Genomic DNA, 20,921 nt, shown 5'->3' with positions numbered 1-20,921 from the left:
GCAAATCAAAATATATATGATATAATGTAGTCTCTCTCTCTCACTTCTATCTCTGTCTCTCTGTCTCTCTCTATCTCTGTCTCTCTGTCTCTCTCTCTCTCTCTCTCTCTCTCTATCCCTCTGTCTCTGTCCCGCTCTCTGTCTCTCTCTGTCTGTCTGTCTGTCTGTCTGTCTGTCTGTCTTTCTGTCTGTCTGTCTGTCTGTCTGTCTGTCTGTCTGTCTCCAACCCTTCCCCCTCTCTCTCTAGCTGACCTCCTGGTGAATACATTGTGCTCCCCTTCACGTTGGTCTATACTCTGCTCGGGGAGTGGAAGTTTGGCCAGCTGCTTTGTTTCCCGCTTCCCTATGCACAGGGATTGGCTGTCCACGTATCCACGGTGACGCTCAACGTCATAGCCCTCGATAGACACAGGTGAGACTTCATCAACTATTAATTGCCATAGCCTAACTGACTGATGACTGATTGACAGGCTGGCTGATTGACTGGCAGGTGAGACTTCATCACTGAGATTGATTGACTGGCTGATTGACTGGCTTGATTAATTGCTTGATTACTGGCTTTGATTTGGCTGATTGATGTCTGATTGACTGACTGATTGTTTGACTGACTGACTGGCTGGCTGATTGACTGACTGACTGATTGATTGACTGATTGACTGGCTGGCTGATTGACTGGCTGATTTGACTGGCTGATTGATTGACTGGCTGATTGACTGGCTGGCTGATTGACTGGCTGGCTGATTGACTGTCTGATTGACTGGCTGGCTGATTGACTGTCTGATTGACTGACTGACTGATTGATTGATTGACTGGCTGATTGACTGGCTGGCTGATTGACTGGCTGATTGACTGACTGGCTGATTGACTGGCTGGCTGATTGACTGTCTGATTGACTGACTGACTGACTGACTGATTGGCTGGGTGATGGATTGATTGATTGACTGGCTGGCTGACTGATTGACTGGCTGACTGACTGACTGATTGTTTGATTGACTGGCTGGCTGACTGATTGACTGGCTGTCTGATTGATTGACTGGCTGGCTGACTGATTGTCTGGCTGACTGATTGACTGGCTAACTGATTGACTGGGCTGACTGATTGATTGACTGGCTGATTGACTGGCTTACTGATTGGCTGGCTGATTGACTGGCTGACTGATTGACTGACTGACTGGCTGATTGACTGGCTGACTGATTGACTGACTGACTGGCTGATTGACTGTCTGGCTGACTGATTGACTGACTGACTGACTGGCTGGCTGACTGACTGACTGATTGATTGACTGGCTGATTGACTGTCTGGCTGACTGATTGATTGACTGGCTGACTGATTGACTGACTGACTGACTGACTGGCTGGCTGACTGACTGACTGATTGATTGACTGGCTGATTGACTGACTGGCTGACTGATTGATTGACTGGCTGACTGATTGACTGACTGACTGACTGATTGACTGGCTGACTGACTGACTGACTGACTGACTGATTGACTGGCTGACTGATTGACTGGCTGGGTGATGGATTGATTGATTGACTGGCTGATTGACTGGCTGGGTGATTGACTGGCTGATTGACTGGCTGGCTGATTGACTGGCTGATTGACTGGCTGGCTGATTGACTGGCTGATTGACTGGCTGGCTGATTGACTGGCTGATTGATTGACTGGCTGATTGACTGGCTGGGTGATGGATTGATTGATTGACTGGCTGATTGACTGGCTGGGTGATGGATTGATTGATTGACTGGCTGATTGACTGGCTGGCTGATTGACTGGCTGGATTGATGATTGATTGATTGACTGGCTGATTGACTGGCTGGCTGATTCACTGGCTGGGTGATGGATTGATTGATGGACTGGCTGATTGACTGGCTGGCTGATTCACTGGCTGGGTGATGGATTGATTGATTGACTGGCTGATTGACTGGCTGGCTTACTGATTGGTTGATTGATTGACTGGCTGATTGATTGATTGACAGGTGTATAGTGTACCACCTGGAGACCAGGATGAGAAAGGATGTGTGTTTCGGGGTGATTGCCGCCACATGGGTACTGAGTGCGGTGCTGGCCAGTCCACTAGCTATCTTCAGAGAGTATGGTACCTTCAATCTGGCTCCAGGACAGTTTATACAGGTAGGTCTCGCTCGCTCACACACACACACACACACACACACACACACACACACACACACACACACACACACACACACACACACACACACACACACACACACACACACAAACACACACACACAAACACACACACACACACACACACACACACACACACACACACACACACACACACACACACACACACACACACACACACACACACACACACACACACGAACACACACACACACAACACACACACACAAACACACACACACACACACACACAAACAAACACACACACACACACACACACACACACACACACACACACACACACACACACACACACACACCCTAACCCTCTCTCCTCTTCTCCAGGTGTGTACAGAGAAGTGGCCGGGCAGCTCGACAGACGGGACAGTCTATTCAATCTCCATGCTCCTCCTCCAATACGTTCTCCCTCTAGCCGTCATCTCCTTCGCCTACGCTCGTATCTGGTCCAAACTCCGTTCCCACATGTCCCCCGCCGGCCGCAACGACCGCCACCGCCGACGACGCAAAACCACCAAGATGCTGGTGACCGTGGTCGTGGTGTTCGCGGTCAGTTGGCTGCCGTTCCACGCTTTTCAATTGGCCACGGATATCGACGGCTCCGTCTTGGACATGAGGGATTTTAGACTGCTGTACACGCTGTTCCACGTGGTGGCCATGTGCTCAACGTTCGCCAACCCTCTGCTCTACGGGTGGATGAACAGCAACTATCGCACCGCGTTCACGACCGTGTTCCGCTGTGAGCAGAGAATGGATAGTGTGCATCCGAAGGGAGGAAGAGATGGAGGAGGAGGAGGAGGAAGAGATGGAGGAGGGAAGGAAGGAGAGGGGTAGGGAAGGCAGGAGGTGAAGAAGAAGGATTGAAAGAGGGAGGAGAGGAGGAGGAGGAGGAGGAGGAGGAGGAGGAGGAGGAGGAGGAGGAGGAGGAGGAGGGACGAAGATGGACCTAGAGGCCCAGGATGGTGTGACGAACCATCTCAATGCTACAGACCTCTGAAACAGAAGATAGAGAGTAGGAGAGAGAGAAGAAGATAAAGAGGAGTGAAGGAGAAAGGAGTGAGAGATGGAGAGAGAGAAATATATAGAACGTGAAGAGGGTAGGGAAGAGAAGAGACTGAAGAGAGAAAATCACTGAGATGGGAGAAAGGAAGGCTAGAGAGAATAATTGCATCTGTGAATGAACACATAAGATGAGGGTGAGTGAGAGACAGAGATAGAGAGATTAAACCACTGCCTCCGGAACACATAAATAAAGAGAAAATGTCAGAGATGGGATGAAGCAACAAAAACAACAAAGATGACAGAGAGAAAAAAACAATGAAAAAGGAGCTTAAATTCTAACCAGTTTAGTTTGTTCCTAAGTGGGGAACAGCAATGGGCTGGGACTGGCTGGGACTGGCTGGCTGGCTGGCTGGCTGTGCACAGGTGATGATGACCTAAATTTAGTCCCAAATGCCAGAATGTTTTTGGGTCGCAGCTTTAGAGTTGTTTGAAAAGTTTGTTGTGTCCCAAATGGCACCTTATTATCTATCAGGGCCCTGGTCAAGTGTAGTGCACTATATAGAGGAATGGGGTGCCATTTGACTGTGTGTGTCTCCGTGTGTGTGTGTGTGTGTGTGTGTGTGTGTGTGTGTGTGTGTGTGTGTGTGTGTGTGTGTGTGTGTGTGTGTGTGTGTGTGTGTGTGTGTGTGTGTGTGTGTGTGTGTGTGTGTGTGTGTGTGTGTGTGTGTGTGTGTTTGTGTGTGTGTGTGGGTGTTTCGGCTGTCCCTCGATGTCTTGGCATTTCTATAAGTCAATGGGTGAGATGGTGAAAATGTGAAAGGTGAAGTGATGAGTCACAACGACAGAGAGTTCAGGAAAAAGAATGTGAGACACTGGTGACATTAGGAAAGCATGACAAACCATAGCATGTTGGGGAAACTGTGGCGTGACGTGGGCGCCATTTTGAGCCAAGATGGATGAAATGGTGGCAAATCATGATGTAATGTTGATGGACCGACTGAAATCCTTTATAATACATGAATATATAATGGATACAGAATGGATACATAATGTGGATAATGGATACATAATGGATACATAATGTGGATAATGGATACATAATGGATACATAATGGATACATAATGGATACATAATGGATACATAATGGATACATAATGTGGATAATGGATACATAATGGATACATAATGTGGATAATGGATACATAATGGATACATAATGTGGATAATGGATACATAATGTGGATAATGGATACATAATGGATACATAATGGATACATAATGTGGATAATGGATACATAATGTGGATAATGGATACATAATGGATACATAATGTGGATAATGGATACATAATGTGGATAATGGATACATAATGTGGATAATGGATACATAATGTGGATAATGGATACATAATGGATACATAATGTGGATAATGGATACATAATGGATACATAATGGATACATAATGGATACATAATGGATACATAATGTGGATAATGGATACATAATGGATACATAATGGATACATAATGGATACATAATGGATACATAATGGATACATAATGTGGATAATGGATACATAATGGATACATAATGGATACATAATGGATACATATTGGATACATAATGGATACATAATGGATACATAATGTGGATAACGGATACATAATGGATACATAATGGATACATAATGGATACATCATGTGGATAATGGATACATAATGGATACATATTGGATACATAATGGATACATAATGTGGATAACGGATACATAATGGATACATAATGGATACATAATGGATACATATTGATATATAATGTGGATAATGGATACATAATGGATACATAATGGATACATAATGGATACATAATGGATACATATTGATATATAATGTGGATAATGGATACATAATGGATACATAATGGATACATAATGGATACATAATGGATACATATTGATATATAATGTGGATAATGGATACATAATGGATACATAATGTGGATAATGGATACATAATGGATACATAATGGATACATAATGGATACATAGTGGATACATAATGTGGATAATGGATACATAATGTGGATAATGGATACATAACGGATACATAATGGATACATAATGGATAAATAATGGATACATAATGGATACATAATGGATACATAATGGATACATAATGTGGATAATGGATACATAATGGATACATAATGGATACATAATGTGGATAATGGATACATAATGGATACATAATGGATACATAATGTGGATAATGGATAGATAATGGATACATAATGGATACATAATGGATACATAATGTGGATAATGGATACATAATGGATACATAATGGATACATAATGTGGATAATGGATACATAATGGATACATAATGTGGATAATGGATACATAATGTGGATAATGGTTCTGTCTGCTGATAGAATGATGGAGAACAGTAGCTCCACATCAGTCTGTCTGCTGATAGAATGATGGAGAACAGTAGCTCCACATCACATCAGTCTGTCTGCTGATAGAATGATGGAGAACAGTAGCTACACATCAGAGTGCTGTCTGCTGATAGAATGATGGAGAACAGTAGCTCCACATCAGAGTGCTGTCTGCTGATAGAATGATGGAGAACAGTAGCTCCACACATCAGCTCCACATCAGAGTGCTGTCTGCTGATAGAATGATGGAGAACAGTAGCTCCACATCAGTCTGTCTGCTGATAGAATGATGGAGAACAGTAGCTCCACATCAGAGTGCTGTCTGCTGATAGAATGATGGAGAACAGTAGCTCCACATCAGTGCTGTCTGCTGATAGAATGATGGAGAACAGTAGCTCCACATCAGAGTGCTGTCTGCTGATAGAATGATGGAGAACAGTAGCTCCACATCAGAGTGCTGATAGAATGATGGAGAACAGTAGCTCCACATCAGAGTGCTGATAGAATGATGGAGAACAGTAGCTCCACATCAGTCTGTCTGCTGATAGAATGATGGAGGACAGTAGCTCCACATCAGGCTGTCTGCTGATAGAATGATGGAGAACAGTAGCCCCACATCAGAGTGCTGTCTACTGATAGAATGATGGAGAACAGTAGCTCACATCAGAGTGAGTCTGCTGATAGAATGATGGAGAACAGTAGCTCCACATCAGAGTGCTGTCTGCTGATAGAATGATGGAGAACAGTAGCTCCACATCAGAGTGCTGCTCTGATAGAATGATGGAGAACACATCAGAGTGTTGTCTGCTGATAGAATGATGGAGAACAGTAGCTCCACATCAGAGTGCTGTCTGCTGATAGAATGATGGAGAACAGTAGCTCCACATCAGAGTGCTGTCTGCTGATAGAATGATGGAGAACAGTAGCTCCACATCATCAGAGTGCTGTCTGCTGGTAGAATGATGGAGAACAGTAGCTCCACATCTGCTGATAGAATGATGGAGAACAGTAGCTCCACATCAGTCTCAGTCTGTCTGCTGATAGAATGATGGAGAACAGTAGCTCCACATCAGTCTGTCTGCTGATAGAATGATGGAGAACAGTAGCTCCACATCAGAGTGTTGTCTGCTGATAGAATGATGGAGAACAGTAGCTCCACATCAGTGTCTGTCTGCTGATAGAATGATGGAGAACAGTAGCTCCACATCAGAGTGTTGTCTGCTGATAGAATGATGGAGAACAGTAGCTACACATCAGAGTGCTGTCTGCTGGTAGAATGATGGAGAACAGTAGCTCCACATCAGTCTGTCTGCTGATAGAATGATGGAGAACAGTAGCTCCACATCAGTCTGTCTGCTGATAGAATGATGGAGAACAGTAGCTCCACATCAGTCTGTCTGCTGATAGAATGATGGAGAACAGTAGCTCCCCATCAGTCTGTCTGCTGATAGAATGATGGAGAACAGTAGCTCCACATCAGAGTGCTGTCTGCTGATAGCATGATGGAGAACAGTAGCTCCCCATCAGAGTGCTGTCTGCTGATATAATGATGGAGAACAGTAGCTCCATAATGAATTCTCATCTGAGGGGATAAGTGCAACTGATGCACAGAATTAGTCTGATGTCGAGTAGAAATTACAATAAGAAGCATTTTACATTATTGCGTTTACAAAATACAGCAAAATATTTCTTACAGGACAATCATTTGAAAGTAAAACTTTTTTTTATCAAAATGTTAATTTTGTTGGCAGAAATGTCTTCTGGGACATGTGAACTTTCATGTGCCTTAATAACAAATGTGCCATCTGTAAATACGATTAAAATGGTTAAATTACGAGCCTAGTTAGTTTAGCCGTGGAAAAAGTAAGGAACCTTGCCGCTAGCCATGATTGGCTGCGATAATGGGTGGGCTGGACATGCCGAGAGATGAGCTCGGATTGGTCTGCCATGTAGCAGGTTTTTGTCTATAAGATGAGCTGGTCAGTGTGAGTAGGCCATACTTTATAACGCAGCTTTTTTGAAAGGTATCACGCAGTAGAACTGCAAAAGTGTTGCTCTCTACTTTCTGTAGGACAGAGTTTTGAAATCAGTAGAATTAGAGTATGATCACTAAGGAGATGGAGAAAGTTCTGGCGTTTGATTGTAAATATGCAGAGGGAGTTGAAAAGAGAACACACTGAAGGTTGTTGTATAAAACACCAGTCTTCGGATTACATCTTCAAACTAAGGGCAACCGTGACAGAGATGGAGGAGCGTCCATTCATGTATACGGGTAAAATAATCTAGCTAGCTACATTTTTCAGATATTACACATTTCAAATTTAGTCAGAAAGTCGTTTTCATTTCAAGTTAAAGCGTACTGTTAGCTAACGTTAGCTGGCTGGCTCGTTAGCTAACGTTATGTGTATGATCTGTGTTGTAATAGTATCTCAGAGGAATTTGCATTGCTAGTTATAGCCTAATGTTAGCGAGATAACATTGAACCTGGTTGGTTAGCTACCTGCAGATTCATGCAGGGTAGTAACGTTATGGGTTGGGATTATGGTTCGTTGTTTAGCTAGCTAGTTAGCTACCTGCTAGCTACTTGTCTAAACAAAAGACTCCACTATGCAAGTAACTATTTCAATAGACTGTTCATGATGTCACTATGACAACTGTCGATAGACGTAGCTGGTAAATTCGCTCTGGCTATCTACTCCGATTTCAGAGCACTCTCGTCTCAGTGAGCCAGAGCGCAGAATAACTGACGAATTTACGAACACTCAACACCCGTTGGCCGGTGTCAGTAAACGTTGGCCAAAAAAAGCGTAACTAAATAGTTGCCAGTAGCAATAGTCACCAACGCCCTAAATAACATACACAGCCTAACCAGCTCTGCCAGGGTGGGTAAAATGGTCAGAGTGGGGTGTTCTCTAATTTGTGTCTGGAAGTAGCTAACAAGCTAGTCAGGTAGTAACACCCAAGCCAGTTAGCTTGGGTGTTTGACTGCCGTTGTGAGGTCAGAACGCTCAGATCAAGCCTACTCCTCCATCAGAATGCCCAGTGTCCGAATTTACGAACGGACAATCTGACGACACTTTAAGTTTCCAAAAGCCCAGAGCGCACAGGCCATATTGAATTTACGAAGTACACCCGTAGTATAAACCAGCCTTTCGTCTTGAAAGCTTTGGTTTTTTAGTACATGGCATCAGCTGTGAATCCTTAAAGAGATGGGTGTGGCTTAAGGCTTAAGAGGGTGTGAACGATGCTGAATGGGTGGGGCTAAAGCTTAAGAGGGTGTGAACAATGCTGAATGGGTGGAGACAAAAGAAGAGCTCTCCAGTAGGTTTACCAAAACATTCAAGGACCGTTTTCTCAAAGGTGTGGTTACAAGTTTATTAAAACAGCATTACTTTCCCATTGTTCCTCAACTGTAGTGCCATCATATACCATTTTTTAGCTCACCATTTCAAATTTTGCTACAGTACATAAGATCGAATCGAGCCGGTCGGTCATTGTGTAAGCTTTCTGCCTTGTTTGAGAAGTTAAAGCCACTTTGAATTAGTTATCTGTTCAGCTGCCATCTATCTTTTTCTTCTCTGTTCTCACCTGTCTGCTCCTCCCCCATCTTCTCAGAGCAGGCAGGCCTGTTGCCCTAACGACTCCAGACTCCACACAGACACAGCGTGTACACATGCTGCTCCAGAGCCACTACTGTTCTTCCTTCAGACAAGCGTGCGTCAACACGTTGTTCATTTGCACAATGTCTCTCATTCACATTCGCTTGTAAATATCCAAACTCACCAAAAAAATGACCTTTGATAGCTCCTATCTACATATGTATAACTTCATGAGTTGGATTTTTGTTTATTTTCGTTTGCGCTGGTTAGTATGTTTAGCTAGCAACCTCCCTGGAAATGTACTATTACTTGTGCTAGTTTTGTTAGCATTCTGGCATTTTTGTGAGGTTTTCTTTGGTGCCCCTTTGTGTACTAAGCTGGTAATACCGTAAATCCCGGGATGAGAGAAGGACAGTATGAAGAAAACCTGGATTCTGCCCAAACCTAATGCATACATTATATGTAGGTAATGGTATGAGATGTACAACAACTACGGTTTGATCTCTTTTAGAGAGAGAGACAGACAGACAGACAGACAGACAGACAGACAGACAGACAGACAGACAGACAGACAGACAGACAGGGAGACAGAGAGAGGAGAGAGAGAGGGAGAGAGAGAGAGAGAGAGAGAGAGAGAGAGAGAGGGAGAGAGAGAGAGGGAGAGAGAGAGGGAGAGAGAGGGAGAGACAGAGAGAGGGAGAGAGGGAGGGAGAGACAGAGAGAGAGAGAGAGAGAGAGAGAGAGAGAGACAGAGGGAGGGAGAGACAGAGGGAGGGAGAGACAGAGGGAGGGAGAGACAGAGGGAGATAGAGAGAGAGAGAGAGAGAGACATAGAGAGAGAGAGAGAGAGAGAGAGAGAGAGAGAGACATAGAGAGGGAGGGAGAGAGAGAGAGAGAGGATATGTTCCAGAAAGAAAAGGGGGGTAAGAGAAATAGAGTAAAGTGCCATGGCAACAGGGGCTGTCAACAGAATGTTTGTGTTATCTGTCTTCTGACGAAAGGAGTAATCAGGAAATGGCTGACTCCTCTCTGTAACAGTGCATGATATCAAATGACAGACAGAAAGTTGTGTTTCACTTCAGTGAGGAGGAAGAGATAGAGGGGGGAGGAGGAGGAGGAGAGGACAGAAAAAAATAAGGTTATTAAAGATAGTTAAAGTTGGATAAGCTCGCTCCATGAGACAGCGGGACATAAAACAAATACTTGGTCTCAGAAAAGGAGATTCAAATATTGTTCCAGAGTGAAAGAGAAAGATAAAGAGAGATAGCAACTGTATATAGAGAGAGAGATACAGAATAATATAAATATACAGTGGGGCAAAAAAGTATTTAGTCAGCCAACTTAAAAAGATGAGAGAGGCCTGTAAACTCAACTGTAACTCAAATCCTGCAGTGCCAGATGTGTCCCCCTGCTTAAGCCAGTACATGTCCAGGCCCATCTGAAGTTTGCTAGAGAGCATTTGGATGATCCAGAAGAAGATTGGGAGAATGTCATATGGTCAGATGAAACCAAAATATAACTTTTTGGTAAAAACTCAACTCGTCGTGTTTGGAGGACAAAGAATGCTGAGTTGCATCCAAAGAACACCATACTTACTGTGAAGCATGGGGGTGGAAACATTGTGCTTTGGGGCTGTTTGTCTGCAAAGGGACCAGGACGAGTGATCCGTGTAAAAGAAAGAATGAATGGGGCCATGTATCGTGAGATTTTGACTGAAAACCTCCTTCCATCAGCAAGGGCATTGAAGATGAAACGTGGCTGGGTCTTTAAGCATGACAATGATCCCAAACATACCGCCCGGGCAACGAAGGAGTGGCTTCGTAAGAAGCATTTCAATGTCCTGGAGTGGCCTAGCCAGTCTCCAGATCTCAACCCCATAGAAAATCTTTGGAGGGAGTTGAAAGTCCGTGTTGCCCAGCAACAGCCCCAAAACATCACTGCTCTAGAGGAGATCTGCATGGAGGAATGGGCCAAAATACCAGCAACAGTGTGTGAAAACCTTGTGAAGACTTACAGAAAACGTTTGACATCTGTCATTGCCAACAAAGGGTATATAACAAAGTATTGAGATAAACCTTTGTTATTGACCAAATACTTATTTTCCACCATAATTTGCAAATAAATTCATTAAAAATCCTACAATGTGATTTTCTGGATATTTTATATTTTCATAGTTGACAGACAAAATGCGCCGACAGAGATGGCCGCCTCGCTTCGCGTTCCTAGGAAACTATGCAGTTTTTTGTTTTTTTTACATGTTATTTCTTACATTAGTGCCCCAGGTCATCTTAGGTTTCATTACATACAGTCGAGAAGAACTACTGAACATAAGAGCAGCGTCAACTCACCATCAGTACGACCAAGAATATGACTTTCGCGAAGCGGATCCTGTATTCTGCCTTTCAACCAGGACAACGGAATGGATCCCAGCCGGCGACCCAAAAAATGACTTTGTAAAAGGGGGAAACGAGGCGGTCTTCTGGTCAGACTCCGGAGACGGGCACATCGTGCACCACTCCCTAGCATTCTTCTCGCCAATGTCCAGTCTCTTGACAACAAGGTTGATGAAATCCGAGCAAGGGCAGCATTCCAGAGGGACATCAGAGACTGTAACGTTCTTTGCTTCACGGAAACATGGCTCACTGGAGAGACGCTATCGGAGTCGGTGCAGCCAGCTGGTTTCTCCACGCATCGCGCCGACAGAAACAAACATCTTTCTGGTAAGAAGAGGGGCGGGGGCGTATGCTTCATGGTTAACTTCACGTGGTGTGATCACAACATACAGGAACTCAAGTCCTTCTGTTCACCTGATTTAGAATTCCTCACAATCAAAAGTAGGCAGGGTAGCCTAGTGGTTAGAGCGCTAGACGAGTAACCGGAAGGTTGCAAGTTCAAACCCCCGAGCCGACAAGGTACAAATCTATCATTCTGCCCCTGAACAGACAGTTAACCCACTGTTCCTAGGCTGTCATTGAAAATAAGAATGTGTTCTTAATTAACTGACTTGCCTGGTTAAATAAAGGTAAAAAAATAAATAAAAATGTCGACTGCATTATCTACCAAGGGAATTCTCTTCGATTATAATCACAGCCGTATATATTCCCCCCCAAGCAGACACATCGATGCCTCTGAACGAACTTTATTTGACTCTTTGCAAACTGGAATCCATATATCTGGAGGCTGCATTCATTGTAGCTGGGGATTTTAACAGGGCTAATCTGAAAACAAGACTCCCTAAATTGTATCAGCATATCGATTGCGCAACCAGGGCTGGAAAAACCTTGGATCATTGCTATTCTAACTTCCGCAACGCATATAAGGCCCTGCCCCGCTCTCCTTTCGGAAAAGCTGACCACGACTCCATTTTGTTGATCCCTGCCTACAGACAGAAACTAAAACAAGAAGCTCCCACGCTGAGGTCTGTCCAACGCTGGTCCGACCAATCTGATTCCACACTCCAAGACTGCTTCCATCATGTGGACTGGGATATGTTTCGTATTGCGTCAGACAACATTATTGACGAATACGCTGATTCGGTGAGCTAGTTCATTAGAACGTGCGTTGAAGATGTCGTTCCCATAGCAACGATTAAAACATTCCCAAACCAGAAACTTTTGTTTTGTCTGTCATAGTTGAAGTGTACCTATGATGAAAATTACAGGCCTCTCTAAATCTTTTTAAGTGGGAGATCTTGCACAATTGGTGGCTGACTAAATACTTTTTTGCCCCACTGTATATAGAGAGAGAGATAGAGAGAGAGATCAACTGTATATATAGAGAGAGAGATACAGAGATATATATATATATAGAGAGAGAGAGAGAGAGAGAGATACAGAGATTTAGATATATATAGAGAGATACAGAGATATAGATATATAGAGAGAGATATACAGAGATATAGATATATATAGAGAGAGATACAGATATATATATATATATACATATATATATATATATATATGGAGAGAGAGAGATACAGAGATATAGATATATATAGAGAGAGATACAGATATATATATATATATATATAGAGAGAGAGAGAAAGATACAGAGATATAGATATATATAGAGAGAGATACATATATATATATATAGAGAGAGAGAGAGATACATATATATATATATATACAGAGAGAGAGATACAGAGAGAGAGAGAGATACAGAGCTATAGATATATATAGAGAGATACAGAGATATAGATATATATAGAGAGATATACAGAGATACAGATATATATAGAGAGAGATACAGAGATATAGATATATAGAGAGAGAGATATAGAGATATATATATAGAGAGAGAGATACAGAAAGAGAGCAACTGAAAAGAGATAGATACAGAGATAGAGATATATAGAGAGAGATACAGAGATATAGAGAGAGAGAGATATAGAAAGAGAGCAACTGCATAGAGAGAGATACAGAGATAGAGATATATAGAGAGAGATATATATAGAGAGATATACAGAGATATAGATATATATAGAGAGAGATACAGAGATATAGATATATAGAGAGAGAGAGATACAGAAAGAGAGCAACTGAAAAGAGAGAGATACAGAGATAGAGATATATAGAGAGATATACAGAGATATAGATATATATAGAGAGAGATACAGAGATATAGATATATATAGAGAGAGATATAGGGATATATATATAGAGAGAGAGATACAGAAAGAGAGCAACTGAAAAGAGAGAGATACGGAGATAGAGATATATAGAGAGAGATACAGATATATATATATATATATATAGAGAGAGAGAGAGATACAGATATATAGATATATATAGAGAGAGATATAGAGATATATATATAGAGAGAGAGATACAGAAAGAGAGCAACTGAAAAGAGAGAGATACGGAGATAGAGATATAGAGAGAGATACAGATATATAGATATATATAGAGAGAGATAGAGAGAGAGAGAGATACAGATATATAGATATATATAGAGAGAGATACAGAGATAGAGAGAGAGAGAGAGATACAGAGATACAGATATATAGATATATAGAGAGAGAGATACAGAGATAGAGAGAGAGAGAGATACAGAGATACAGATATATAGATATGTATAGAGAGAGAGAGAGAGAGATACAGAGATACAGATATATATACAGAGAGATACAGAGAGAGAGAGATACAGAGAGAGCGATACACAGAGAGAGAGAGAGAGAGAGATACAGAGAGAGAGAGAGAGAGAGATAGAGAGAGAGAGAGAGAGAGATACAGAGAGAGAGAGAGAGAGAGAGAGAGATACAGAGATAGAGAGAGACAGAGAGATACAGAGATAGAGAGACAGAGAGATACAGAGAGAGAGAGAGAGAGAGATAGAGAGAGAGAGAGAGATACAGATATATAGATATATATATAGAGAGAGAGATACAGAGATAGAGAGAGAGAGAGAGAGAGATACAGAGATAGAGAGAGAGAGATACAGAGATAGAGAGAGAGAGAGATACAGAAAGAGGTGGAGAGATGCAGCAAGCGATACATAGTGAGAGATACAGAGAGAGATGGAGAGAAGAAGAGGGAGAGAAAGAGAGAGAAATATAGACAGGAATAGAGACAGAGATACAGGAGTAGAGAAAGAGACAGAGAAGGAGAGAGAGAAAGAGGAGAGAGAAATATAGACAGGAATAAAGAGACAGAGATACAGGAGTAGAGAAAGAGACAGAGAAGGAGAGAGAGAGAGAGAGGGATAGTGAGAGGGAAGAAGAGAGACAGAGAGAGAGAGAGACAGGCATAGAGAAAGAGACAGAGAAGGAGAGAGAGAGAGAGAGAGACAGAGATAGTGAGAGGGAAGAAGAGAGACAGAGAAGGAGAGAGAGAGAGAGAGAGGGGGATAGTGATAGGGAAGAAGAGAGACAGAGAAGGAGAGAGAGAGAGAGGGATAGTGATAGGGAAGAAGAGAGAGAGGGAGAGAGAGAGAGAGAGAGATACAGAAAGAGAGCAACCTTTCCTTCCTCCTCCATCCTTTCCTTTCCTGCATCCTTTCCTTCCTCCTTTCCTCCATCCTTTCCTCCAAATGTGATTTTATTTGTTTAATCCTATGCAGCATGCTTCCCTTCTTTTAACGTTCCCATCCAAAGGTTATTGGGGCCAATCCCATGTCTTCTCCTCCTCAGTGAGAATAAACACTTCTCCACTTCACTTAATTGGTTAGTCCACGTTCTAAAAGGACTGGATTGAAATGGGATTGACCCCAATGCTGCCCGGTAACTAGAATATCTTCTATCTATCTATGTGTCTGATTGGTTGGTCAGGTTTGCTGTTGACTTTAACCTGTGGATAATGAACCCTGTTCCCTTTATGATGCATTACTATTGACCAGAACCAATAGGGCACAAAAGTAGTGGTCTGAATAATTGAGACAAAGTCTGTAAATATTACACTGTCTGTTTCTCTTTATTGATGAATGTAACGATGCACTGTGCAATGAACTGTACATTACAATGATAACTCCTGAAAGTAACACGTCAATTAACAAGCACAAATCATTTACTTTTAGTAAAAGAAAGGGACAAAACTGAGGTTTACAATGTTTTTGTTTAAAGGTTTTTGTTCCATAGCGAGAGCAAACTCTTTCCAATTCCAAACACCAAGCCAAAGCTCCTGTTCTCATGTACTCCTCAGAACTGGTGTTCCATAGTAAGGATTCTAGTTCTGACGTTCCACCATAACGTTCCAATTTATGCAAATCGATGACATCACAATTTAAATTCCTAAGCAACCGTTTCATTTTGAATTCTAAATCTGTGATCTAAAACATTTTTATTGAATTAACCCAGTAACATATGACATCACAATGGGGATGTTTAACTGTCAAAACAAAAGCGGCCAATCAGATAATAATAGGTTGAGTCAACGTGTCATCATTGGGATCGCCCTGTAAGGGTAATCACCTGTAGAATAATCACTTCCTTAATACTCTGTCTTTATACTGACTGTAACACAGACAGGAAATGAGGCAGGGGGGCAGGCGCACTAGACCGTAACACACAGGGGATAGAAGTGTCCCATTGAATAAGAGGAAGTGGCAGCTGAGGTTATGTTTTCATTTGACAACCAGTAATTTCCCTGGCATCACTCAGCTAGAGACTGGGATGGAGGGAGAAGGAGGAGAGAGAGGCTGTGTTTACACAGGCATCCAATTTCTGATCTATTTTTTTTCGCTAATTGGTCTTTTGACCAATCAGATCAGCTTTGAAAAAGATCTGATATGACAAGATCTGATGTGATTGGTCTAAAGACCAATTAGTGGGATCGGAGAGAGCGAGATGGGAGGAAGAGAGAGAGCGAGATGGGAAGGGGGGATGGGGGGGTGGCAGGGAGAGAGGGGGTCATAGGGAGCGAGATGGGGGGTCAGGGGGGGTCATTATGTAGGAGAGAGCGAGATGGGGGGTCAGGAAGAGAGGGGGGCAGGAGAGAGGAGAGTAACAGAGACAATATCCACCATATTCATGGTTGATGTAGGGAGAGGAGAGAGAGAGAGAGAGAGAGAGAGAGAGAGAGAGAGAGAGAGAGAGAGAGAGAGTAATTAAATATTCATAGTGTTTCATGGTTGAAGTAGCAGGCAGTAGTTACAGTCAATAGCTCTGGCCTTCCATATAATACACAATATAGAACGTAGAATATATAGAACCTCACTGTTGATTAGGACAATCTAGAGAGCCATAAAGATGGCAGTGCAATACATTAAATGGAGAAGGATGTGAATGTTTCTATATGGAATAGACCTAAATTATAGTATATCTGCCAAATGGACCTTGAATGGAAATGAATGGAACTAAATCCAACTGAATCGAACTGAATCGTACTGAATCGTACTGAATCTAACTGAATCGTACTGAATCGAACGGAATCTAACTGAATCGTACTGAATCGAACTGAATCGTACTGAATCGAACTGAATCGAACTGAATCGTACTGAATCGTACTGAATCTAACTGAATCGTACTGAATCTAACTGAATCGTACTGAATCGTACTGAATCGTACTGAATCTAACTGAATCGTACTGAATCGAACTGAATCGAACTGAATCGAACTGAATCGAACTGAATGGAATGGAAGTGGCAGCGCTTTAGCAATTTAAAATAAAAATAAAAATCTATTCACATACATTCCTTAGGAATAGCATGTCTTTTTTAAATGTTCTGACAAGCGAGCACTTAGATATGGTAATTTTTTCCCCCCATACGCATAGAACGTTTGGGAATGACATATACTGAGGCATTCGTGACAATTCTATAGCAATATAGAGTGGGACAAGCGTCCGTGAGTTTAGACACTTAGCAGACACTGCAGTAAATAAAACCACAACAACAACAGCAAGATCAACAACTAAATGTTAGCCAGAGCGAGACGAGGTAGATGAGCTCAAATCTAACGAAGGAAAATGAGAAAAAACCTCTCCAAAAAAAGTTTTTTTTTAGCTCGTTGGCCGTCAAATTTACACTGATAAACCACGCCCATCCATTTGATCAAATACATTTGATTGACAACGACGAGACGTGCTAATTGTGAATAGTCGTTCAACTTCCGCATAGCTAGCTAGCAAAGTGATTCACATTTCTTGCTAGCTAACCAGATGACACCTGCATCTCTAGCTGTAGCTTCCAAAAAACGATATGGGGGAAAAAATTCCACCAAACCACCCACTCGTCCACTCGTCCATGGCATTCTCCCAGCAGCTAGTTAGTTAGCTTGCTAACATTAGGCTCCATGTTTTAGCTTGCTAACATTAGGCTCCATGTTTTAGCTTGCTAACATTAGGCTCTATGTATTAGCTTGCTGACATTAGGCTCCATGTATTAGCTTGCTAACATTAGGCTCCATGTTTTTAGCTTGCTAACATTAGGCTCTATGTATTAGCTTGCTAACATTAGGCTCCATGTATTAGCTTGCTAACATTAGGCTCCATGTATTAGCTTGCTAACATTAGGCTCCATGTATTAGCTTGCTAACATTAGGCTCCATGTTTTAGCTTGCTAACATTAGGCTCCATGTATTAGCTTGCTAACATTAGGCTCCATGTTTTAGCTTGCTAACATTAGGCTCCATGTATTAGCTTGCTAACATTAGGCTCCATGTTGTTAGCTTGCTTATGAAATAGCTACATAAATAGAGACGCTATCCGTTTAGCCACATTACGATTGACTTGTGGTCATTTCCCCTTGCTAGTTTGATTGCATTGCCATTCCCAGCCAGCCTTAGTTACCTTTGGCAGTTTTTATCCAAAATATTGATGGTGTGGAGACAGCAAACAATGTACCAGACCAGCTGTGATTCACAACCTGATAGCAATATGTTTTTGCAATACCAAGAAATGTATTGGTGAATTAGCTATATTGATAATGCAATGAAACTGCATTCATTTATTCTGACAACAACGCCTTACGTTTTTGGGTAAAAAAAAAAGAAATAACCCATTTTTAAAACCTCTTACAAAGTTTGTTTTGTAACATAAACTGGGAATTTGATGTTTTTCACTGATATTAGTATGATTGTATGTTTGTTTCATATCTGCAAAGTAGTTCAAATGCTGCCAGTTCCACTTTAAATGGAACTGAATATAACTGAATAGAACTAATTAAATTAAATGGAACTGAATGGAACAAATGGAACTGAATGGAACTAATTGAATGAAATGGAACTGAATGGAACTAATTGAATGAAATTGAACTGAATGGAACTAATTGAATGAAATGGATGGAACTAATTGAATGAAATGGAACTGAATGGGAAGGAAAAAAAATGAAACTAAAAATGGAACCGTTGTCTCCATTCGTATTCTAGTCTAACAGAGTGACTGTGTCTGAAATGCCCTGTTGTCCTGCCGTAGAGCCTGGCTCAAAAGCAGTGCACTGGGGACAGAGGACTCCTACTACTCACTGACTGCCTTTCTAAGTCGAACACGTTGTCTTTTACACCTGTAAATACATCCTGTATGTTTTGATATGTTTTCTGATGCAGCCTTCTCTTTCATCTGTTACACTGGAAGCCTGCTTCTCAAATGGAACCCTATTCCCTACATAGTGCCCTACGTTAGACCCTATTCCCTATATAGTGATTGATATGTTTTCTGATGCAGCCTTCTCTTTCATCTGTTACACTGGAAGCCTGCTTCTCAAATGGAACCCTATTCCCTACATAGTGCCCTACGTTAGACCCTATTCCCTATATAGTGATTGATATGTTTTCTGATGCAGCCTTCTCTTTCATCTGTTACACTGGAAGCCTGCTTCTCAAATGGAACCCTATTCCCTACATAGTGCCCTACGTTAGACCCTATTCCCTATATAGTGCACTACTTTAGACCATAGTGCACTACATTTAGCCAGGGGGCTCTGAAGTGCAATATATAATGGGGAGAGGAAGCCGTTTGGGACGCAGCCTAAACTATAAAATGTTCAATGTTGTAATATTGGCATCATACAGTTGAACATCACATGTAACATGAACAATATATATATCAATTTAAAAATATATATCTAAAAAATATATATATACAAAATATTTAAAAGTATATATATAAAAAAATATATATATGTAAAAAATATTTAAAAATATATATATATAAAAAATATTTTAAAAATATATATATATATAAAAAATATTTAAAATATATATATATAAAACATATTTAAAATATATATATATATAAAAAATATATATATGTAAAAAATATTTAAAAGTATATATAAAAAATATATATATGTAAAAAATATTTTAAAATATATATATATAAAAAAATATATAAATTAAAAATATATATATATATAAAATATTTAAAAGTATATATATATAAAAAATATTTAATATATATATATATAAAAAAAATATATATAAAAAATATTTGAAAATATATATATATAAAAAATATTTTTTAAAATATATATAAAAACAAATTAAAAAATAAGAACAGGAACAGTGACATGACAGTTATGTGTTCGTCAGGGTCAATTTCATTGCATTCAGAAAGTAAACCAAATTCCTAATTGTCCGAATAAAAAAAGCATGAGAGATTATTGGAACAGGAATGTCAGTGTGCTTCCTGTGTGTGTGATGTTAGCAAAGCTATACAGAGACATGGGTCATGTAAATGCTTGGTGGGAGCAAAACCCTGCACTGACGACACCAACCGTCACGGAGTAACATTTGGTGGGATGAAAGGAAGTCAAACTGAAACTAAATAAAACTCTGTGCTTATTATTTTGTTTCCCAAATGGCAACCTATTACCTGTGGGCTCTGGTTTAAAGTAGTGCACTACACAGGGAATAGGGCTCTGGTCTAAAGTAGTGCCACTATATAGGGAATAGGGTTCTGGTTTAAAGTAGTGCACTACACAGGGAATAGGGCTCTGGTCTAAAGTAGTGCCACTATATAGGGAATAGGGTTCTGGTTTAAAGTAGTGCACTACACAGGGAATAGGGCTCTGGTCTAAAGTAGTGCACTATATAGGGAATAGGGTCCTGGTCTAAAGTAGTGCACTATATAGGGAATAGGGTTCTGGTCTAAAGTAGTGCACTATATAGGGAATAGGGCTCTGGTCTATAGTAGTACCACTATATAGGGAATAGGGTTCTGGTCTAAATTAGTGCACTACACAGGGAATAGGGGGCCATTTGGGACGCATTAAATTGGCTATTGGAAGTGAGCCCTGTCTGAGAGTCCGTCTGGTGTAAATGTGATGTGATGAATAAAAT

General features: G+C 41.2%; 1 protein-coding gene across 1 annotated transcript; it reads left to right on the top strand.

Moving 5' to 3' along the window:
* Nucleotides 1–243: 243 nt before the first annotated feature.
* Nucleotides 244–9,746, top strand: LOC127916345 (neuropeptide Y receptor type 2-like; the record flags this gene model as incomplete). The annotated part of the gene is given in 5 exon segments (XM_052497990.1): nucleotides 244–271; nucleotides 274–412; nucleotides 1,978–2,093; nucleotides 2,454–2,940; nucleotides 8,944–9,746. Coding segments are annotated over 5 exon segments (852 nt in total), but the record flags the coding sequence as incomplete, so codon positions are not given.
* Nucleotides 9,747–20,921: the final 11,175 nt, after the last annotated feature.

This window comes from Oncorhynchus keta, chromosome 35, assembly GCF_023373465.1.
Source record: "Oncorhynchus keta strain PuntledgeMale-10-30-2019 chromosome 35, Oket_V2, whole genome shotgun sequence".
In the NCBI taxonomy this organism is placed as follows: Eukaryota; Metazoa; Chordata; class Actinopteri; order Salmoniformes; family Salmonidae; genus Oncorhynchus; species Oncorhynchus keta.
The sequence above is the reverse complement of the archived record's forward strand: the minus strand, read 5'-3'. Positions and strand labels throughout refer to the sequence as shown.